This window comes from Eptesicus fuscus, chromosome 10, assembly GCF_027574615.1.
Source record: "Eptesicus fuscus isolate TK198812 chromosome 10, DD_ASM_mEF_20220401, whole genome shotgun sequence".
Lineage (NCBI taxonomy): Eukaryota > Metazoa > Chordata > Mammalia > Chiroptera > Vespertilionidae > Eptesicus > Eptesicus fuscus.
Window position 1 is genome coordinate 87,273,392 of NC_072482.1, and position 24,361 is coordinate 87,297,752.

The window sequence follows — 24,361 nt, forward strand, 5'->3', positions numbered from 1 at the left end:
ATGTCTCACACCTGCCCTGATGTCTCCCTGGAACCTTTCTCACATTTGTCAGTCATCTGTTCCCTCCATAAACTACTCTTTGATAATAATTCTCAGGTTTCCACTAGCAATAGAATTTGATTCTATGAACAAGTCTTCACTAGGAAAATATAAGGTTTAACCAGAAGAGAATTTAAGTTATAAAAGGTTTAGCCTTCTTTTGTTTCCCTTCATGTTCATAAATTAAGACAATAATCACTTTCGTGAGATTGGCATCGCCTAAATAGTAGAAATCAAAGGGAGTAGACTACTTATTAAAATGAATAGCTCAGCAAAGAACCTCTGATTTTATAACCCAAATTTTTATTGAACTAAATGGTTTAGGGGCCTTCTGAGATGTTTTTCCTATTGTCCCTCTGTAGGCCAGTGGGCAATAACTCTAAGTGAAATCTTCAAGTTCTTAAAATATATAAAAAGACAAGATGAATTGATTATGTGGGTTGAGGAAGAGGAATAACTTATTTTATCACAATTATACAGGGCTTTTTCAAATCCCTTTTTCTATTTTGTCTTTAGTTAGTAGTTGGGACAGACCATTATTGGAATAGGACACAACCTCCAAAATCTTAGAAAACAAGATTTCACCAAGTAGTGGAAAGTTCCATGGAAACAAAAAGGTTAGTAATATTTTTAATTGCTGCATGTACCATATCATTGTTTGGCATGGAAATGAGAAAACTAAAACAATTCCTTTGGTCACAGATGCAATACTATCTCTTTCACTTAGAGCAAATTTCAAGTATAAAATACAGTATTAGCTATAGTAACCATGCTGTGTATTAAATCATCAGAACTTCTCATTGTATAACTGAAAGTTTGTACCCCTTGAACAACATCTCCCCATTTTCTCCACCTCCCAGCCCCTCAGAAATCACCATTTCATTCTTTATTTTAATCATTTTGAGTTTTACTGTTGGGAAGTGGGGGTGAGACCTTCCCCCTACCCCCCTCTTTGAACCATCAATGTAGATCCTTCAGAGTAGAATTTTTATCATGTAACAACATGAAATCCTGCACATAAGAGATCTTATCCTACTTACCAGACCTTTGGCAAAACAATTCTGATTTGTCATTGACTTTAATCGACCAGTTAGCCAAAATACGACCTAATGGACTCTCTGATGAAACCAAGACCAAATCTCTTGTTTCAAAACAGAAAAAAATCTAAAGAAAGACAAGGTCAAAACAGATGAGTTACACAACAGCAATGATCAAAGCAAGTCCCCAAAAGAGAAGAAAACAAGCAAAGAACAATGGTCACCAAAGTTTCATTTCAGACAGGTGAGGGCTCTCAGAGAGCACTTAGAACAGACAGACCAGAGCTCTCAGACAGCAACTGATTCCCTCCCCCGGAGGAACTGGGATTAAAGTCATAGAGTCTTACCCCCTGCCAAAACGTTACCGCAGATGACTCCTTGCTGAGTCCTAGATGGCTAAAAAGACCAGCCAGCAGTGATAGAGGACCCCTCCTGTGCACCCCAGTTTGACTTCCAGTCAGACTTGGAGTCCACAGACTCCACAGGGACCTGTTTCCTTCCACCAGCTAAGTGTTTCAGGCCCCTGATGCCTTGAGAGGGAGAGCAGGGAGAGTCCCGAGATAAAGAACTCTCAACAGCTGCTGGGAAATCCCTGTAGTCCCTGTCATGGGGTCAGCCTGCCACAAGCAGCTGGGACCCTCAGCCCAGGCCCTCGGGCCTTACCGGGGTCCACATAGTCCCAGAAGATTTGCCAGAAATTGTAACTGAAAATCCAGATTCTGCTGCCTGCCACAGCGAAAACCAAACTCTGTCACTGAAGTCCTGGCATTTTTGGAAACATCTAGAAAGTCTGGATCAACACCAAAACAACAACAACAAACCTCACAACTAGCTGACACAAAGAGTAAACAAAGGCAGACGTTTTGTAGAGGGAAGGCAAAATTTGAAGAGGTTGTTTTAGTTTTTTGCCCTCTTTGTCTCTGGAGCTGGGCTCAGCTGCAGAACAGTCTTGGCAGCTAAAAATGCAATAGATTCATTAAACACTAGATGGCACTCGTGAGTATATTTTAAAGACAATTTACTGAATTTGGTTGATAGATGGCAATGGTGTCCTTTTCATGATTAAAAGTGGTATGGAAATTTAATATATTTAGATACTAGAGGCTTGGTTCACGACATTCATGCACTGGGGGATCAGGGGGGAGGTCGTCCTTCAGCCATCCGGAACCTTCTCGCAGTCTGGGACCCCTCGGGGATGTCAGACTGCCAGCTTAGGCCAGCATCCCGCTAAGCAGAAGGCAGACATCCCCCGAGGAGTTCTTAGTGCTGCAGTGGATGTGGGAGAGGCTCCCACAACTGCTGCTGCACTTGCCAGCTGTGTGCCTGGCTTCTGGCTTCCTGCATTGAGCGTCTGCCCCCTGATGGTCAGTGCGCATCATAACAACGGGTAATTTTGCTGTTTGGTTGATTTGCATATTGGCCTTTTATTATATAGGATTCATTAGAAAAAGCAATCTGAGAAATACACCCTGTCTTTAGCAAAATGGACTAACTCCATATGAACAAAAAATTCTTATTAACACGTTAAGCGCCGGGTCAGTCACCAGAGACTGAAACGGAAAGGGAGACAAAATAGGCTTGGTGCTTAACGTGTTAAATGGGAAAAATGTATTTGTATCATATGGTAATTCAGAATAAAATTCACATAAATCTCATTTCTCCCATTCACAACCACAACACAAGCTTTGGGCATGTGCTTAATTTTGTATCATAAAAAATAAGGAATGAAAAAAAGAAAAAAATCATACTTGCTTCAACATTATCTTTTTTACGTAACTATCAGTTAATATTCTTGAAATGTAACTGCAGGACCTACATGATTTCCATATTCTCAGGTGTTTTTCATGAAGTATTCTTTATGCTTATCCATTACCTAAAGGATTGTTCCCTAGAAGCCGCCTCCTAGCACTGATTCAAACTCAAGCCAAGGTTTTAATTATACTGTCTTAATTCTCTTACAACCCAGTAAAAGGATTACACTTATTGCTCTGCAGTTTGGGGGGGGGGGGGGGATTATCTTCTATTATCTATAACCCATCTCATCTTATTCTCAAATCCTCCTTCTCACTATAAAAATAATTTAAGCCTATAGATCAGGCGTCCTCAAACTACGGCCCGAGGGCCACTTGCGGGTGTTTTTGCCGTTTTGTTTTTTTACTTCCAAATAAGATATGTGCAGTGTGCATAGGAATTTGTTCATAGTTTTTTTTAAACTATAGTCTGGCCCTCCAATGGTCTGAGGGACAGTGAACTGGCCCCCTGTTTAAAAAGTTTGAGGACCCCTGCATAGATTAAAGATCACATGTCTCTTTCAGTGTTAAACAGTGGCGAGTAAATTTTTTTTTTAAATATATTTTATTGATTTTTTACAGAGAGGAAGGGAGAGGGATAGAGAGCTAGAAAAATCGATGAGAGAGTAACATCGACCAGCCGCCCCCTGCACACTCCCCACTGGGGATATGCCCGCAACCAATGTACATGCCCTTGATCGGAATTGAACCTGGGACCCCTCAGTCCACAAGCCGATGCTCTATCCACTGAGCCAAACCGGTTTTGGCCAGTGGCGAGTAAATTTAATGACGATTGAAAACTCCTGTCAGGGCTGTTTCTCCCCTCTCAACAGATCTAATTTCTCCTTCCCAAACGGGCTTATGACAGGGAAGCTTAGTGTCCACATGTTGGTGAGGGGAGGCTCTTCTCATCTGGACAATGTTTCCTTGAGCTTTGCAGACCTCCACCGAGACGCCTCTCATTCCCCCTGGACTCCAGCACGGGTGTCTGTTGCATGAAAACTGGCAACTACTGCTGGTGATATGGGTCTTGCTTTCCCAAGATCTTCCTATTCAGGAGCCTCTTTATTCCGACCCAAGGTCTCTTCTCAGATTCTCTTAGCACTTCACCTGTTACAGGAGCTTAATCAAATTTCTTTATATTCTAGAAAAAGTTCTAAACCTTATCATACCAACCACACCTCTGTTTTTCCACACACAGTTTTCTAATGTAGTTATGTGGGGTTTTGACAGCCATGAATGTCCAGAGGAACATTAGAAATGCATGCAGGATTGAGAAGGTTTTCATGAAGTGTCCTCACACAAGAAAATGCCTGGCTTCTGCCCACACACAAGAAAGTGTCTCTGGCTTCTGCCCACCCTGATATATTGTGACAAGCAAAAATGCTCCTACACATTTCCAACCCCACGCAGAACCACTTCCCTAGCAACACTTGGAGTCTATGAGTAGCCAAGGGCATGAGTCTAGAGCTATCCCCAAACTCTGCTCTCAGCCGGTTCTGCACCATTGCTGTTCTGCCACTGGTCATCATGCTGCTTTCATTTAAATCATTTTGTGAGATATTTTAAGTTAGGTTCTCTCAGGAAACAGACTGAGATTTGTACGCAGACACGCAAAGTGCTCTCAGGAACAACAGCTGTGACAGAGTGAAGGAAGCATGAATGGGTAGAGGGAAAAGTTGGACTGCAAAGCAGTTAGCAAACAAACAAACACACACACAGCTAAGGAGCTAAGATGCCCCTCAGAATTGTTCTAATTGAAGCAGTTTTGTTGCTACAGATGCAAATGCTGGGCAGCATTTGTGCAACTGTAGTTGAAGGAAGTTGCTACCTGCATTGCTAAGTAATCTTTTGTATTTTCCCGAATTAGACTTTATGAAATAATGGCAGAAGATAGAGTATTTATCTTAGTCCATTCAGGCTATAATAACAAAATACCCTGGATTGGGAAGCTTATAAACCACAGACGTCTATTTCTCACAGTTCTGAAGGCTGGGAGATCCAAGGTCATGATACCAGCTGATTCATGTCTGACGAGAACCTGCTTCCTTGGCTGTCTTCTCACTGTAACCTCACATGGCAGAAGGGGCGAGTGAGCTTGCCAGGGCCTCTTTGATAAGGGCACTCACCTCCATAGCAGTATTATTTCTTGCGAGTGCCCCACGTTGGGCTGCCAGTTGCGAGTGTACCCCCCTACTTCCCGTGCAGTTGAGGGTTCAGGCTCTGGAGGCGGCCGCACACAAATGAGAGACAAGACAAGAAAATATTAATTTGGCAATTGGAGGCCAGGGGGAAGCCCAAGGGAGGACTCTGCTGCTCTGGCCTTGTGATCCCTTTTATTCAGGTTTGGGATCCACCTATAGCCCTTAGGCAGGCAATTCCAGTAATAACTCAATGATAGCCCATCAGCAAGGATTTACATGAGACTGAAAGGTGGAAGTTGCTTCAGCTCCCTTTGTCTCCACCAGACAGTGGGTGTATGGCTCTGACCCTTGCCAGAGCCTCAAGGTTGACCACCCTTCAGGACTCCTTGTCCACCTCTTTCTGCTAGTGAAGGCAATGGGCAGCTTCCAACAGTTTCTTCCACATGATCTGGGTAGGGCAGACGGAATATGGTAAAATAGGAAAGATGTGCGAGTTTTGTAGACAAAGCCCTGGGAAGAACTTTGCTGGTAACTGACCAATTTTGAACATGTTTATTAATTTTCCTTTTAAAATGGAGTTTGCATATTAAAACCCCCACCTTACAGAGGAAATTGAGGACCAGAGAACAAGTGAATGTTTTTCAAGCTCCCACAGTTAGAAGAGCTATTACCCCAATTCTCACCCTTTTTGACCAGAACCAGCTACATTTTCATACTAAGTAATATTTTAAATTTCAGTAGTGCACTAAAATATTAAGTATTAAATCTTCATTTCCCCCCCTTGTGCTTAAGCTCCCTGGGGCAGGATCAACATGTGCTGGTTCATCATCAATTGAGCACCAATATCAGAAACAGAAACCTCAACCTCCCCATATAAAAATACATGTGCACAGAGGCAGTTCCTATCTCAAAGAGAATCCCGTAAGATTAGTTAATAGCAAGAAAAGAGATATCAAATTAATATTTACCTTTAAAATCAAACATCTTTTAAGCAACAGATCCAAATGTCTTAGGGGTCTTTAGATAGAGATGGATCTGATATTTTAAAAACAAAATTTATATGTCAGAAGATACATCCAAATATAAGGAAGTTCTTTTAAAAAACTATCTTAAAAGTATAGGTGAAAAAATGTTCAGATCCATATTTTCAAAATAGTCTAAGTTCTATAAGAATCAATCTTAACGATACCATCACATTTGAAGGATAATTTAATGATTATATCCCATTTAGATATGTTTGAACTGGTATGGTCAAAACCAGTAACTAATTTTTTAACATTTTGGGTTATGTGGCAGTAGCCCATATTCCAGTATTTTCAGGTCCTTAATTGCTTTAGTTTACCTGTCTGCATGGGTTTAGCAATAATGACTTCATTTTGCCTATTCCCTGAGCACTTTCATTTATGCAAAGACCCCCTTACCTGATAGTTCCACATGGTTTCACCTCCAGTCTTTCTACCTAATGATGCTGAGCATAGAGGCCAGGGAACCCTGATGCCTCTTGAACTACCAGGGACTAGGCTGAGGGGAATGAGGCACTTACCTTGGGTAAAATGTATGCTCCAGTTTGGGAACCAGAGTCTTTGGTTAATTTGCAGAATACAGAGCCAACAGTAAAGTTGATATTTACTCTGGATGACAATACTTAGAAGTATCATTAGAACTAACCAGCTTGTCTTCATTGCCATATCATTGGGTTCTGCCTATTCTGAAAATGGCATTCTGAAATGACAAAGTTGGCAATCCACTCTGATACCTGTAGAAAACGTATACAGCTTAAAACTTTAAAAAATCATGGGCGAGGGGGAGTCATTCTTGACACCTCAAAGTCAAGTCTTCATTGACCTCCACTTTTCTTAACTTTAACTGAACTGCTCTTTTAGATTCTTACACGTCTGCTGATCAGCTTCAAAAAGGATCTCCTTATGAAAAGCAAAACCTCACATAACACAAACTTTTGGACTTCTCTCTGCATAGAAATGCTGACCATGACTATCATTCCCTTGTATTGGTCAGGATCAAGTTGGTGAAAAGTATTAAATTCCTCAATGATACCTTTGTCTTAAATGATTTGTTTTAATCATAAGGGCTGACTCCAAATATAAACGCTGAATTGACAGTGCTGTTTGTGGGTATGCGGTATATATATTTTTGAATGGAGGCAGCCATTTGCAATCAATCGCACAAGTGATTTCTCATTGGGGTGAAGATTCAGTCCTCCAAATCTCCAGTGAGTGGCTAACTTGCATGAAGCCTGACTCTTCTACCTGGAATTTCCAAGTCAATCATTTCAAATTATTCTGAAGGTCTCACATGTGCATGGATGTGGAGTGTGGTTCTCTTATAGACAGTGTACAACTCCCAGAATTCAGAACCCTTCAGACTGGTTAATTAGAAGCATAGGGGAACATCACAACATATAGACTTCACAACTGTAGGACAGTGGTTCTTAATCAGGAGTGTGCATCACAACCAGAGTCACTGGCATGAGATTTCAGTTTTAAGATTCAGATTGAGGCTCAGAGTTTATTAACTTAAATTGAGAAGGGCCTAAAAGCACACACTTTAATAACTCCACCGATGGTTCTGATTTAAATAGGACTAAAGTCCATTTTATTCCTGACTATAATATGTGCTTCTGGTTTTGTTAAGACTTAAATTTATCATACCCAAAGGCTAGAACTCAAGACAGTTTAATACTCTATTCACCTCAGTCTTCTAATAATGTATGTATATGAATGACAACACTTAGAATCCAAAAGTCACTGCGTTATTCCAATTCCTTGTATATAAAACCACACCTAAGCATAGCAGCAGTCTATATTCTAGTGTGAAGGTATAGGAAGATCTCTTTCCAACACAAAATGATTTAAAATACAGTGGAACCTCAGTTCTCGAACTTGATTGGTTCCAGAGGGCTGTGGGAGAAGTATTTTTTTTGAAAACCGATCATTGTTTCCCATTAGAAATGATATAAATTGAATTAATCCATTCCAGACCCCCAAATGAATCTGTTTTAACCTCTCTTATATATATGTCTAATGTACTGTTTAATCTGTAAATAAAGACTTTTCTTAAATTTATCAAAACACCCCCTACTAGCCTTAAAACACCCCCTACTAGCCTTAAGTCACTTTCGGCACTTGGCCCAGAGGTGTCTTTCAGAACAGCATGCAATATCTTTGCTTGTTCATATCACTGCCTCGGAAATGCTGCCACTGACTAACTGCTTTTCATTTACCCAAAACAAGTTTTTCTACCTCTTCAATTACCCGTGATCATTGTTTCTTTCACACCCTTAGCAACATTAGCACTCTTGACAGCCTCTTTATGTTTTACAATTGTGCTAATGTTTATTTCTCTCCTTTGTTTGTTGCCTGAGCGACTTGATCATGGTGAGGTATCAGCATGAAAAGGTTGCCAGGTGGAAAACCAAAGTGTGACTCAACATTAGTTCTGTGAACAATTTAGTTGAGAACCAAATTGTTCAAGATGGCAGACGTTTGAGAAATGAGGTTTGACTGTACGTGAGCTTCTTCCCACTAATAAGAGGAACTGAACATTTTATATTTGAAATTTTAAGGTCAGTTTATTAGTTCATTGATGAAAGCTTTCAGAAGAATATTCTCCTGAAAATTGTTTTTTTCTTAGAAAAAAAGGAAGGAAAATCAACACCCTCTCGGCATAGCCACAGATGCTGTGGCAGTCAAGCCTCTGCAGACGGGGATGGTCCATCAATCGGTCAAGTCGCTCTCCGGGTCAGCAGGATTGTAGTCTGGATCATCCTCGTCATCCTCCAGCTCCAAGTCATCCATTTCCTGGAACAAAGACTCATCTACCTCCACATTGTTTCCAGCTGCAAAAAAAACCAAAAGATTTCATCTTCAGTCTTATACTTGGGAATGAAAGATATAAACAGAAACTTCTCCACATGCAAGGGAGGTGATGAAATATTAAACTGCTACTGCAAATCATTACAGGCCAACAATTGTCTGTAATGGTCAGCAGAGACTCACACATTTTAACAACAACTTTGTGCTTCCAATTCATAGTCTAAAAAAATCCAGTTATAAAAAAAGCCTTTAGAATGAATTATTTATGATGTGGCATGTGACAAATTGAAGACAATGATATGTCCTGGTCATACAAAGTTGATGATCGCTGACCATGGGCCTGGTTTACAAGTTGTTAGAAGCTAATGTAATCATAATTGTATATCTATTGCTATATTTGATTTTGCTTAAGTTATCAGAAAACTTTAAAGAATATATTGCTATAGTTTATGTACAAATTTATCAAACATTAGAATTTATTCTTCAAAATGTATTTCTTTATACCCTTGGGAGGAAAGATTTATTATTACTCTGATTTTCATGGTTTAATATTAAAAACAGTATAATATATACATGTGGAATTCTAATATTATCTTACCATCCTCCAAGAACTGGATATCAGATGTGTCAAGATTATGATCTGTTTCAAATAGCTGTTTCCCTAAAAGAAATAAATATGTTTAATTTGAACAGCATAGTTTTCCTCCATCTTCTACAACCCTCCAGGAAAAAGTCTGAAAATCTGTTATTCTGTAAATTTCAATAAATTTATGAACTGAGCTAAGAGGCATATAAAATGTATTTGCATTAAAATGGAACAAATGATAACCTAGTCTGCCTCAAGTCCTAGAAAAACAAATGTGACTCTATCACTTCTAAGGCTTATAATCCTGGAAGTCATGGTAGCTGTATCTTGAGATCTATCATTGTAAATCAAAGATAATCCACAAATATTAATTATAATTACGTGTGAAAATACATCAACATGTAGAGAGAATGCTTTCTCTTTTTTTCCCCTGGATGCCTAAGTATATTTTCTTACAGCCATGGCTGGATGGCTCAGTTGGTTGGAGTGTCGTCCTGTGCACCAAAAGGTTTTGGGTTCGATTCCCAGTCAGGATACATACTTAGGTTGTGGATTTGATCCCTGCTTGGGGCAGGTGCAAGAGGCAACCAAGCGATGTTTTTCTCTCACATCGATGTTTCTCTCTCTCACTCTCCCTTCATCTCTAAAATCAGTAAACATATCCTCGGGTGAGGATAAAAAAATGTCTTACAGAAATCTCTGTTCAAATGATCCTCTTGCTATATCAGAACTAATGCCAAAACGTTTAGGGCGAACAGAAATAGGGGCGAGTCATACCACTTAATTTATTTTTTCCTGCTTGTTCTTCTTCTTTCATTCGTTTCTTTTTAATTTCCAAGAGTTCTGCATCAAACTTGGCTTTCCAACTTAAGAAATTCTCAATTGTAACAGGAGTGCCATGAAATAATTGCTTGGAAAATAAAAAAGACAGGTCACCAGATAAGTGAGACAAGAGTTTAAAAAATAAGACTTAATGATCTTCTAGACCAGTGGTCGGCAAACTCATTAGCCAACAGAGCCAAATATCAACAGTACAACGATTGAAATTTCTTTTGAGAGCCAAATTTTTTAAACTTAAACTTCTTCTAATGCCACTTCTTCAAAATAGACTCACCCAGGCCGTGGTATTTTGTGGAAGAGCCACACTCAAGGGGCCAAAGAGCCGCATGTGGCTCGCGAGCCGCAGTTTGCCGACCACGGTTCTAGACGAATATAGCCACTTACAGGAAAAACTGTTTTAAGTAATATGATATCTGCCTGCACTGGCTACTCTCATTGGTTTTGGCGATTTCTTCTGGAAAAGTCCATTTATAATTTTTATTACAAAAAACAAAGATAATACGTAACATATCACCATTGCTATTCACTATTCAGAAGAAAGCTGTTGCTGTCAGTAGTAATGTTTTGAATACACATCAATTTAGAACACTAGCATCATAGCTTATCTTTGTACTTTATTTCAGAATTTGAGGTTTTCTTTATTTCAGTAAATACAGTCATGTGCCGCATAACAACATTTTAGTCAATGACAGGTACCTATACGACAGTGGTTGTGTAAGATAACACACTAGAAAAATTCCTCTCGCCTAGTGACATCGTAGCTGTCCAAATGTCATAGGGCAATGTATTAGGTGTTTGTGGTGATGCTGATGTAAACAAACTTACTGTGCTACTAGTTGCATAAAAATATTGCACATACAATTATATACAATACTACTTGATAATAATAATAAACAACTGTTACTGGTTTATGCATTTACTATACTTTTATCGTTATTTTAGAATGTACTCTTTCTATTTATTTAAAAAGTTTGCTGTAAAGCTGTATGCCATGTTTACACCAGCAGCAGCCTCACACATCTTGTTTACCAAGCTTCTTAATTGCATCATTTTCTCTTGTGCTTGATTTAATCTCATGTTTTATAAATTTAGTGTAGCCTAAGTGTGCAATCTTTATAAGTCTACTGGTGTACCATTTTTATCTTTTATACCAATTTTTATTGTACTTTTTCTGTTTAGATACACAAATACTTACCTAGTGCACACACAAATTGTGTTATAAATGCCTACAGTGTTCAGTACAGTGACATGCTATACATGTTTGTAGCCTAGGAGCAATAGGCTATTTCTTATGGCCTAGATGTGTAGTAGGCTATACCATCTAGTTTGTATAAGTGTACTCTATGATGTTCACACAATGATGAAATGCCTAACAATGCATTTCTCAAAACATATATTCGTGTTAAGCATTGCATGAATGTATTTAAATCACTCTGGTGGGGGCATTATTAATTCTAAACTCTATACCATAAGTGAAGTAATTTATATTTCTTGATCTTACCTGCATGAGCTTTACTAAACTTTACTGATTATTGTTACTTGTGTTATACCACCAACAAAATGAGGAACTCCTAAGATTTTATTTATAAAGCTTTACTAAAATTTATATTTGTGATTTCCAAAAAATCACTTAAATTTCCAAAAACAAAAACAGATAAAAAAACAAAACAAACCCCAACAACGAAGGAAGGAAGGAAGGAAGGAAGGAAGGAAGGAAGGAAGGAAGGAAGGAAGGAAGGAAGGAAGGAGGAAGGAAGGAAGGAAGGAAGGAAGGAAGGAAGGAAGGAAGGAAGGAAGGAAGGAAAGATTTAGAGAACAGTGAAAAAACCATGGCTTTTAATATACCTTTTCGGCTTCTTCTGCTTCTTTTTCTTTTTGTTTTTTTTCTTCTTCTCTTCTAGTTTTTATTTGATCCACTATTTCATTTAATTTTTCTTGGACAGCTGTTACCAAAGTAAAGATCATCACCATACCAAGGTTTTCTTCTGCCTATGTAACAAAACAAACAAACAAAAAAGCAACAACAAAAAAAGGGGTTGTAGTGAGAAGCATACTTCTCAGACAAATAAAAACAACCCATTAGAGTGTTTCAGCATTATAACTAAATTCCGTGCATTCATAATATGACTACTAATTCAGTTACATATCAGTTCAGACACTTGAATAAATGATTATTTAAGAACTGAACATATATAAACAATATCTAAAATTTTAAAGTAATTTACTATATCCAACCTAAACCAGACAGTTCAGTAAATTCTGTTTAAAAATCATACATGTAGGTAGAATTCAGAAAACCTTTCCTACAGTAGCTAATAGCATCAGCTCTTAAGCATATTTTCATTATTTTAGTTCCTTTTGGATATTTTAAGAGCTGTGACAATGAACTGAACTTTAAGGCCAAAGAAATTTACTAACATAATCTATATATATAAAAGCCTAAGCAACTGAATGACGACAGGTCACTATGGCGCACACTGACCACCAGGGGGCAAACGCTCAATGCAGGAGCTGCCCCCTGGTGGTCAGTGCACTTCCACAACCAACCTCCCCCAGCAAGCCAACCTCCTGTGATACCCCCACCCCCATCCCCACCGCTGGCCCCGATCAGCCCTGATCGCCAGCCAGGCCAAGGAACCCCACCTGTGCACGAATTCGTGCACCAGGCCTCTAGTATAATAATAAAGATTGTAGGTAGTTCTGTGATTTATCTCTATCTACCTTTTTTCTTTTGAATTGAAATGGTTCAAAACCAAATATAGAAGCATCTCTGACTCATGGAAGGCCTATAATGCAAAAGCTACTTTGAAGTTGGTCATTTGAAGGCCCTGACCGGGAATCAAACTATGACCTCCTGGTTCATAGGTCAACGCTCAACCACTGAGCCACGCCGGCTGAGAGCTCCAGATATTTTTTAAGTATCAACATTAATAAGAGCAATACTCTTGGAAATATACAAGTCACATTTAAGATGGAGACATGTTTTCTGTTGATTCTTAGAGCAAACAAACAAAACTAGGACTTTGATTTTAAGATGGTAAAGATTTTGCTTGTCCTCCCTACTCCCTACTCTGAAGAACACATGGAAACTCTCTACCCAAGCAAGAGACAGCTTTAAATACTGTGGGTAGCCCATCCCACCACAGAACTAGCCAAATAAGAACTTTCCAATACTCATTTTTCTTCTTCATAACCCCCCTCTTAGAGGAGTCACAATCATTGTTGCTGTTTGTAAGCTTAGGATAAGGAGACGTAAGAAAAAAATCAATCAACAGTCTTCTTCCCAGATTGTAGGCAACTAGCCTGCAACAGGTCAGAGGGGTTGAAAATTTCAATTCTTTTCAGTTGGAATTTTTAACTGCACATGGAACTGAGAATCTAATGAAATTGTGCTTTTACTTGTCAGACTTTTTATATCTAAAAGTTATGGGGCTGACTGAGTTCAAAACAGGGATACAGGAACAGCTTAAGTCTAAAGACAGAGTGGGAAGCAAACAAATATATATGCACATAATGAATTCTGCTTTTTCAATGTACTAATTATACATGTTTAATAGAATTTGTTGACTCTTGCAATTGATGTATAATACTTCAGACCAAAAAAATAATACCATTACAAAACCTTACCTGTAATGCTAATAATTTTAAGATGCTTGTGACATCATTATCTTCTAGATTTTCCTGGGAGAATATTTCATAAAGGGGGGCTTCATCTGGGTATTTCTCACTGTATGTAAACTTGAGGGTAGTCTGTACAGCTAAAAACACCAGAAAACAGTTTGCTATGAATACCTTAAAGTGTAAAGTATAAAGAAGTCAACATCTTTGTTGAATCAGTAATTAATTTACGTGTCAATAAAAAGCACAAAAGATTTTCCTGCAAAGAAAAACAAGGTTAAAGAAAAACAAGTTACACTATTTTTAAAACCCTCAAGATGAACAAAAGGTACAAAATACAACACAGAAAAATTACTGTCGTAGGCTCATTTTTAGGCCTTTACTAAAGCCAGTTCCCAGTGCAGAAGACCTGGCGGCAGCCCTGGGGCCTATATTTCTGTCTGCACAACGCCAGCAGGGAATTGCTATGGGTTGTTAGATGACATGTTTTGAAGTAGACAGTGTGAGAGGCTGTGTGTGAAACTTTTATCTAACTCATCTATACATATATATATTTAAATAACAGTAGAATATCCATTCTAAAGAGAGAGATAAAAACACGCAGATAGGTGTTTATCTTGACTAATTTATAGCAGCAAAAATCCAGTAAACAATCTAAATGTCCAAAGATAAAAAAGTCATGGAAAAATAATAGTCACTGAACGAAATACCACACAACCACTGGAATACATACGCATGCCAAGTCTTGTTTTGGCCAAAAAATATCTTACTTTTTCTCCATCTGATGTATCGTTAATGTTTCTGTTTTGCTTTTAAAAACCAATCTTACTGGTTTTGTGTCAGAATGTATTTTATTGATTTTCTATTTCTCTAGAAGTCATGTTTACATAGTATACCAACTAGAAATGCACAACACTTACACTAGATTCTTAACAGCACCCCAGCACCTCTGCACCTGCAAGGCCCAGCACAGAATGGCTCTGGAATGAGTAAAATTCCTGAGAGGCTTAGAAAACCACAAGTATTTTTTTATTAGACTTACTTTCATCATTTTCTCCAGCCTCGGATGTCACAGTAATGGTGAAACTAGGAGGGTTTTCTGATAATACTGCAAGAAAATATACATAGAGGGTAAGTTATTAAGATGCTTTCCTCATTAGCCAAGTATCACTCACTACCCAGTCGGGGAAACTGATTCCATTTCCGCAAATACAAACTAAATAGAACACACAAATGATAAAACACATCCATCAATTTTCTATTTAAATCTTGGGTTGTCTTTAATCTGGAAAGAAATACCTATAGTAGATACCTTCCTGGAGTTTTATCAAATCAATTAAAATAATTAAGTAATTTACCTTTCATTCAAAATCTCCACCTATATATGGAAAATTATATTCTAAAAAATTCCCAAATGGAATAACAAAAAGTTAGATGTTTCTTATTAGGAACTAGCCACTGATAAATATTCAGTATTATCACTAATTTTTATACTTATATATTCTGAAATACAATTCAGAAACTCCATGACAAATAGTAAGTATTAACTTGTTAGAGCTTGTGTCTTCTAGGTATCTCTCCCACAGCATCTCTGGAACCAAACAAAGAAAACGTGCATTCAGAACCATTACAAGAATAAAAAAGGAAAGTCAGGCCGCCATGACAGCTGCTGAGTCCATGGGAAAAGCCTGTGCCCCCCTCCAGGCCTGGAAAGCACTGGCCCCTGACAAGGGTGGAATCCCGTCAGCAGCCTCTCTCTGAAACGAAAGAGCATGGGATCTCTGCAGAAGTCACTATGGAAACTACTCAGCTTTCCTACTCCAGAACTTCTGAGGCCTTCATAAATATTCACTAACAATAAAAATTTCAAGACATATGCCTTCATTTTAATTGAAGTTTAAAAGTACTTGAAACAATGATGAACATCTACGATTACTTGAGAGGTGTTTGTCGGAAAGATAAAAGACTCACTGGACTCCTATTTTAATAGGCCTCAGGCAGGCCAGCCCATGATGAAAAAGTCCCTGGACAGAAATTATAATAAAGCTTTTATGATTGGCTCTACCTTTTTAAAAAAACAAATGTATAAAATATTTTATGTATTTCATTCCTATTTCTTTTCATGACCAACTTTAGTATTTACATGTCATGAAATGTAAACATTAAAACTACAGAAATAAAGGTTCAACCCAGTGATATTAAAACTTACTACCATTTTCTAGGACTTCATGAGGTGGTAAGTTAGGAATCACCTATAGCCAATAACAACAGCTAACATTTATTGAGCATTACTTTGTGCCTGTACTGTGCTATGCACTTACATAAAGGTCTCACACCAAAACCATGATTTTATACTGTTACAGTATTTCACCAAACTTAAAAGGCTATCAAGTATAAGATACACCCTACTTTATGTACCACTAAGAAAGAAGCTGCAATTAAACTATGATATGTGATATATTTTATAAGACAAATTCATATTGCAGGGATGTAAAAATGTCTTACAGTCAATTAAATATTGTATCATACCAGTTTTATAGATGTGAAAACTGAGATAAAAGCTTTTTACTAATTTTCCCAAGGTTACACAGGTAGTAACTGGCAGAACTTAATAACTTTATAGCAGTGATGGGCAACCTTTTGAGCTTGGTGTGTCAAACTTTGCCACAAAACTGAGCATAACTCGGGTAGTGTGTCACTTTGAGGAAAAAACATTATTTCGCAAATGTTTCATCCTCAGGAGCAGCAAATGTTTCATCCTCGGCATGCGGCCGCCTCAGCGGCCACGTGTCATCAGAAATGGCTACGTGTGTCAGTGCTGACACGCATGTCATAGGTTCGCCATCACTGCTTTATAGAGTTTCGTTTAAAAAGAACATTTTTTTTCCCAGCTGAGAAATTCCAGTGAAATCATTTGAGCTAGGCTATGAATTAAGGCACAGTGGTAAGTAGAGATGGAGAAAAGGATGTAGATTAACACAGCAGCAAGGGTATAATGGTGGAAAAGCTTAAGGAACAATAGGGAATAAGAAACCATCCCATTTGAGGGAATATGTGTGAGTAAGGTGAATGAGGAAAACTAGTTGAAAACACAGTTGAAAGTATAGCTGTGGCCAGTGATAGGTTTTTGTTTTTTGTTTAGCAGGAGTAATATGGTCAGAATTGTATTTCTAAACATAGGAAATAAATCTAGCAACAGTGCATAAAATGAAAGGAAAGAAAGGAGACCAGAGGCAGGATGAACTCGATAGCTAATGAAATTGTCCCAGCAAAGATAATGAGGTTCTGAAGGAGGTTGGCACCAATGGGAACAGCAAGGAACATGGTGATGAATGACATTTTGAATATGCAGGCAGAGGAAAGTGGAGCCACTAACAAAACAAGAAATGCAAAAGAAAAATCAAATGTGATACATTTGAAGGACACAGAGTAGCTTCAGTTGGAGGTATTGAGTATGCAATCAGAAATGAGCAAATGGAGCTAAAGGTAGGTTTGAATTCAATTTGGGATCATTCACAAAGAGGGATAGCTAAAGCTATAAGACTAGAGAGAAAATGGAGAGTGAAATAAGGACCAACACCAGCTTTGTAAGGAACCCTAAATTTGGGGGTGGGGGTGGGGGAGGGGGCGGCAAAATGTAAGAAGAGGAAAAAGTGCCAGAAATGAAAAGAAAGGTAAATTACTTAATTATTTTAATTGATTTGATAAAACTCCAGGAAGGTATCTACTATAGGTATTTCTTTCCAGCAGCCACGAGAGGTAAAAACAAATTCAAGAAAAGACTGTTTTATTTGTGAACCACCCCAGCTATCAAGATCCAGGTCTGACACGGCAGTGTCTACAACGTGCACCTCCAATGTGTCTATGAAGTACATGTGCCTGTGCTCGGTGGGGAGGACATGGGCAATGAGCCCTGGCCTGTAAGATCATGCCTAAATTCCTACCAAGGCCCTTTGTGGTCTGGCCCCTGCTTACTTGTCAGGTCTCATTACTCCCACTTCTCACTTTATATTCTAGCAATACCAAGCCACTAGCCCATTGAACACAGACTCATCCTTCTACTCATGCTGTGGTCCTTCCCCACATTTCATTCATATAACTCCTCATCACCCCTCAGTTTTCCAAAACAACTCAGACCCTCATCTCTCCCTATGCTCCAGTTGCACCCTATACATACCTCCATGAAAGAGTCGTCACACTGGGCTGTATATTACTTATCTAGTGTCTTTTCCCAACAGCCTGGGCTTCTAACAATCACCTATGGTAAATACTTGGTAAATGACGATATGGGGTGGTAGCAAGAACATCTCTAACTGCCTGACCTTTGGAGCCAGACAGAATAGGGAGGCAAGATGAACACGAAAGAAGCTGATATACAATTAATCCATAAGAAATCATGATGAAAGGCATGTCCAGTAAAAGAATGGGGATGAAAGAACTATATGGCTACAAAGTTTATAGACAGAAAGAGGAATCTCAGAGGCCAGATTTTTGAAGATGGCATTTCCAAGGTGTGGCTATTGATTTCCATTTCATCAGCAGTTGATGAAAACGGAAATCAAAACTATTTGCTGATAAAGATGAGGAATTATAAAGCTATATTAGAAGAATCAGAAACTAATATGGTAAATTTCCAGTGAAGAGTGTCTTATATTTAACAGTGATAAAGTATTTCCATTTACATTATTCTTCATTAAACAGAAACTGAGGATTGGAGAGGTTATATGATTTGTCTAAGGACCCAGAGCTAACAATACCCACTACACCTGGCAGCCATTAGGGAGAAAAAATTGTGACCCAGAAGCAACAACAAAAAAGGATACTGGAGAACACTGCTAATATCCCACCAAATCTTCTCTCCCCTTCTTCCAGTCATACCTTTTTTTTAAGAGTGAGAAAAAGGAAGGAAGAGAGGGGGAGGGGGAGAGAGAGAGAGAGAACGAGAGAAACATCAATTTGTTGTTCCACTTATTTAGGCATTCATTGGTTGATTCTTGTATGTATCCTGATGGGGGATTGAACGGGCAACCCCAGGCAACCTTGACATATTGGGGAAAATGCCCTAACCCTGTGGTCGGCAAACTCATTAGTCAACAGAGCCAAATATCAACAGTACAACGATTGAAATTTCTTTTGAGAGCCAAAATTTTTAAACTTAAACTTCTTCTAACGCCACTTCTTCAAAACAGACTCGCCCAGGCCGTGGCATTTTGTGGAAGAGCCACACTCAAGGGGCCAAAGAGCCACATGTGGCTCGCGAGCCGCAGTTTGCCGACCACAGCCCTAACCAACAAAGCTACCCAACCGGGGCCAATCAGACCATTTTAACTGAGCACACTGACCACGCAGAATAAAAATACATTTCTCAGCCTCCCTTCCAGTTAGGTCTCATGAAATGACTGACTTCCAACTAATTGAGATGGAAGCAAGTTAGTCCTTTGACAGTTTCTAGGAAATTTCCTTAATTATATTTTCTTTAACTATCCTACTTCCTGGAAAAGGAATGCTACCATCTTTACCATGAGGGTGACCACATCTTGGGGATGACAGAGAACTAAGAAGCCTGGGTCACTGAGGAATTTCTGGATGAGAGCTACACAACTATCTTTTATGTGCAAGAGCAATAAATTTTTACCTTTTAAAAACCACTGTAATTTGAGGTTTTCTGTCACAGCTAAACCTAATTTTTTAAAGTGTATTTTAAAAAACATGGAAAAGAATAACATTCCAAAGCTTGGAGGTGACTAAAATAGGGATGGGAAAGTTACTTAATTGGACTTGTAAAGATGACTGATTCCTGTATTCTGCTGAAGGAATAATCCCAGCTCCAATGCATTACTGTTGGGCAAGCAGAGGAAAGATCAGCCTTCCTAAAGACACCAGACTTCCACCATTGTAAGGGGATCAAATTCGTTTGAGGAAAAGTCAGGTTGTTGGGCATAGTGGAATGAACCAGTGGCAGGTAGAAGTGGGAAGTGATATAGGGACAGAGGGACAGAATTGAGGATTTTGTCAAGAACAGAGATAAAGGAGGTAGAGTAGCTGAAAAGTACACTAAAGGGACACACAATTGACATTAAGGTTTTAACAAAGTACCAGACAGCCCATATTAAAACAGGCCCTTTGCTTCTTAGGAAGTGTCTGTCAAGAAAAACTGCTTTCACATGATGACTTCTGCCCCATCTGTAAGATGCAATTATAAATGTTAAAGGCTCATGGCTGCTACGTTGAGGTACTGACCCAGCAAATACAGGATTACCTCTCTTTGTAAGACCAAACAGAATTCGGAGAACTAGACTTTTGGTTAGCCCAAAGCCAACACGTATGTTTCAACAAAACTTCTCATAGCCAGACATTTTGATACGGAAATGGAAATAACCAAATTCTACTACCTTAGCTGGACCTTGTCTAGTGAAGCACTACTGAAGGAGACTGAAGGAGAATGCGTTACAGGAGAGCCTGTTTATACTTTGGAAGACTAGTAGTTGGAAACATTGGATCAATGTGCAGTCAAGCTATAGTTATGATATGTTTAGAATTCACAACAAATGCAACACTGGACCAAAAGTGCTTTGCAGATAGTTAAGCAACCAATTCTGAGGTTAAGCTAGGTCTATATGGCTAGGGCTACAGCTGGCTGAACTATGCCTCCTGCTTCCACAAGAGAGTCATAATGTGCTTAAGGCTTTTCTGTCAAGCACTCAACCATCTATCAAAAAAAAAAAAGAAAAAGAAAAAAAAAGGTATATCTACATCCTTCATCAACAGCATTGAGCATTTACCAAATATAATATTAAAAATCCAATATTAAGTGAGATTCAAAATGTAGTTAGAAAACTGTCAATTTGTGTTCCTTGGCTAACTGATACAAGCAATCTCGTTCTTAAACCTGGTCCGAAAATATGAAGCATAAAATCATCAACACAATAGAAGGCTGTAAAACAGTAAACCTTGCAAATCCTGAAGATTTCAAAAGACTAAACATGGAAACATTTTATTCCAAAGTTCTCTGCCTTTTCCCTGAGAGGTTTCCTAAAGAACATGATTAACAAGGAAGGCAGGATTCTTGAAAAACTATTAATCAAGACATCTCAATTTATTTATTGCAAAGATGTTGATAGGAATTAGAGACTGATGGGCTCAGCTGGTACTGCAGAATACTTGCAGGCGTCAAATAGTCATCAATTTATTATTAGTCTTTTATTATCCTATCTCAAAATCCTCAAGCACTTTTGCCTCCGACAAGAATTACATACACTGAACTGTATCAGGGCCTAGCACAAAACAAAAGAACCACCAGACTGTTGTAGGGTTACAAATGTATCACTTTTATACATGCTTTTATGCACAGTATTTAATGAGGGATACTTTATGTCCAAAGAAATGAAAAGAACAGCACATCTTACGCCTTCTTAACTCTGCCTACACAGTGTGCATGCCTGTTACATTTCCAACGTAACAGAAATGACCACATGTCACAGTTAAGAATGTATCCAACAACTGACCCTATATTCCAATTTATTTAGACATTGACATATAAGCAAGGATAGAGAAGGGAGCCAGACTCCATACACACTCACCCAGTTAATGACACTCTCAAACCCCTCTTCACTCATCCCATTAACATCCTCACAGCACAGCTGTACTGCTGGTGAGAGAGAACGTGAACAGGACTGGAGCTATACAGGGGTAGCTGAGAGACATCTGCCTGTTGGCGAAGCAGAACAAAATTTGCTACCATTGCAAGCAGTGGTCAAAGGCAGAGCTAAGAAAACGACACTAAACAATGAAACGGAGGGGGGTTGGGATTTACTGAGTTGAAATAACAAACCTTACACACCGCATTCTGACTGTGGATGACAGACAACACCCAAAGGAAGGGATGGGGAACAGAAATCCCACAAATCCAGGTTCCACTCGCTCTGACCGGTTTCATTGGATCACTTCTCAAAAACTGAGTGTGATGCGGGAGAAGCCATACAGATACGGCTCTCTTGCCGCATTTTAAGAATCACCGGAAGCACTGCTTAATACAGAAGAAGTGTCTTCCTTCACGTAACGAATGTCTCAATATCCTACATTAGCCCAACCTGCCGCCTAATCTGCTCCCCCTCATCCCAGCCGGAGCCAGATCCCACATCCCACCTTGTCTGAAGGGGAAGGTCCAGGACAGGCGTTCCAGACCTAACTCACTCTCCGTACCAGACCGGCCGCTAACTTGCTGGCCGACCCAGAGCAAGCCCCCCACCATTCCGAGCCTCCATGGCCTCGCTGGCGGCACGCCGCCCCGGCTGGATGGTGTCGAATATCCCTTCCTGCCTGACCACCTGTGACTCTACCTACAGGGGACCTGGACTCTGGGCCCCATCATTCATGGGGCATTCTGCAGAATGCCAGATTTTTTTTTTTTTTGAGATTTTTTTTTTTAGAAAAGAAACGGAAAACGACCAACTTCCAGAGCAATGCTACTCTCCAACTGCTTCTGGATCAACACGACTCTGAATCCCCATGAACTTGAAAACACCATCGCAGGAAAAAAAAAACAGCTTCTACCCGAATGCAGGCGGAGGATGTGACGACGGGCACCTTGGCGGCTCTGGAAGCGGAGTCTGTTTCCCACGTGCGGTACGTTTCGTGTTAATTGCGCTCAGACTCCGGTTGCTGCAAGTTACACCGACCCCTAAGCGCCCGGGATGGGATGCCAGGCCTGACAAGTCTCCGGGGACCCAGCCGGCCTCGCCGGGACCTGGAGAGTCCAGGGAACAGGCGGAGCAACAGCCGTGGAGTTGCTCCAAGCGCCCGAACACCTCGCGAGAGGAACTTGAGGCGAGAGGGGGGCGGGAGAGGCGGCCGCGCGGCCTCGCTGTCCCTTCCCCATCGCGGCCCGGGAGGCCGAGGGCGGCGGCGGCGGCGGCGGCGGCTCCGGCCCATCCCACCCCAGCCCGGGACGGCTGCGGGCACGCGGCCGCGGGAGTCACCTGTAAAGGAGTCGGGGTAGATGGACTCCAGAGCCTCCAGCTCGTTGCGCTGCTCCTCGCCGTAGTCTGTCATCGTGGCCCTCGCCGCTGCCCATGGATCGCCCAGACACCCAGGCGGCGCGCCGCAGCCGGGACCACGGCGGCGCCGGTAGAGCGGGCAGCGGCCGGGGCGGGCGCAGGCGCAGAGTCCCCGGCTGGGAGGCCCGCAGCCCTGAGCCAGGCGGGCCAGCCGAGCCCCAGCCCCGCGCCGGCCTCCGCCTGCTCCCGAGCTCCGCGTTCGACTCGTTGGGCCTGGCCGGCGGGGCGCTGCGCGGCCGCCTGCGCCACGCCCGCCCGGGGTTTGCAGGGATGGCGAGGGCTCCGGGTCTGGCGTTCGTCGCAGACACCTAGGGCCGGCTCCGGGGCTTGGCGGGGGCCTGAGCCCGAGAAGCCCCTCCGCGCGGCTTCCGCGCTCGATGAGTCAGGGCTGAAGGGAGGGCGGCCTCGGGTTCCCGAGCGGGAGGGAGTCGCTGGTGGAGGCTCCGGGAGGGAGTTCGCGACCTCCGTCGTCTCCGGTGTTTTCGGTTTGCGATCCGGTGGCCCGGTGGGGGCAGACCGGCGGGCAGGATCAGTGCGGGCGGAGGGTGGGGTGCAGGTGACTTCGAACGCTTCCACCTCCAGGGTCCGTGGCGTCCCGCGGGAGCTGGGCGAGAAGCAGGGCAGGACCCGGTGGGCAGAGGGAGGGCAGCTCCGCCGGGGGGTCCCACGGGTCCGGGAGGATCGGCCCGACCCCTGAATAGCGACTCCGAGGGAATCGGGGGAGAAATCGGCGGCAAGTCCGGAGCCCCGGCTTCTCCATTCAGATCCCTAGGCTTCCCTTCTACGTCTGTAAAATGAACGCGGCTGTACACGGAAGTAAAGGGTGCCCGTGATGGCGTGTTTCTGTGAATGGATCAAGAGGGTGGAGAGGTCAGTCACAGGTCTGAGAAGCCATGTGAAAGTGTCCGTACTCGGAAAATTGTTCAGGACCTTTGGCTTGGGAAAATAAAGCCGAGGAATGTGCTTCAAATGGATACATGTTTGTCATCTGTAAGTTCATCGCATCAGTTACAAAGAAGTTTTTCAAAGAGCCATAGTGGCAAAAGCTAAGCAAGTGGCTTAACATGTTACTTTTATGAGAAGATTATTAAGTAACTATGTTTATAATAAAGGAACATGGTTAAGTAAAAAAAAAAAAGCGGGAAATACAAGAAAATACCCCAACATTAGGAGATTTTTCACACTTTTTTATATTTCCCTTTGTTTTGTTTTCTGTATGAAAGCAGGTTTCACTTGTGTAGTGGGGGAAACAGCAATTTGTAATAAGGTCCCCAATGATGAGGCTCTCAGGTTTTCTTTCATCATTCTTTTTTTTTTTTATATATATTTTACTGATTTTTTTACAGAGAGGATGGGAGAGGGATAGAAAATTAGAAACATCTATGAAAGAGACATCAATCAGCTGCCTCCTGCACACT

The 24,361-nt window shown here is 40.8% G+C and overlaps 1 protein-coding gene across 2 annotated transcripts; it reads right to left on the reverse strand.

Annotated features, from left to right (window-relative positions):
- Window positions 1-8,554: 8,554 nt before the first annotated feature.
- On the reverse strand, window positions 8,555-23,104 carry RWDD1 (RWD domain containing 1). 2 transcript variants are annotated; one of them, XM_054722272.1, is made up of 7 exons: window positions 22,866-23,104; window positions 14,930-14,995; window positions 13,897-14,027; window positions 12,115-12,258; window positions 10,207-10,339; window positions 9,442-9,504; window positions 8,555-8,866 (listed from the first exon to the last, which is right to left on the reverse strand). In XM_054722272.1, the coding sequence occupies exons 1-7, from the start codon at window positions 22,936-22,938 to the stop codon at window positions 8,745-8,747; spliced, it is 732 nt and encodes a 243-aa protein (XP_054578247.1). In that variant the 5' UTR covers window positions 22,939-23,104; the 3' UTR covers window positions 8,555-8,744. The 2 variants fall into 2 exon arrangements, with proteins under 2 accessions (XP_054578247.1, XP_027992073.2); XM_028136272.2 differs by lacking the exon at window positions 22,866-23,104 and adding an exon at window positions 22,441-22,527 and having other exon boundaries at window positions 8,556-8,866.
- Window positions 23,105-24,361: the final 1,257 nt, after the last annotated feature.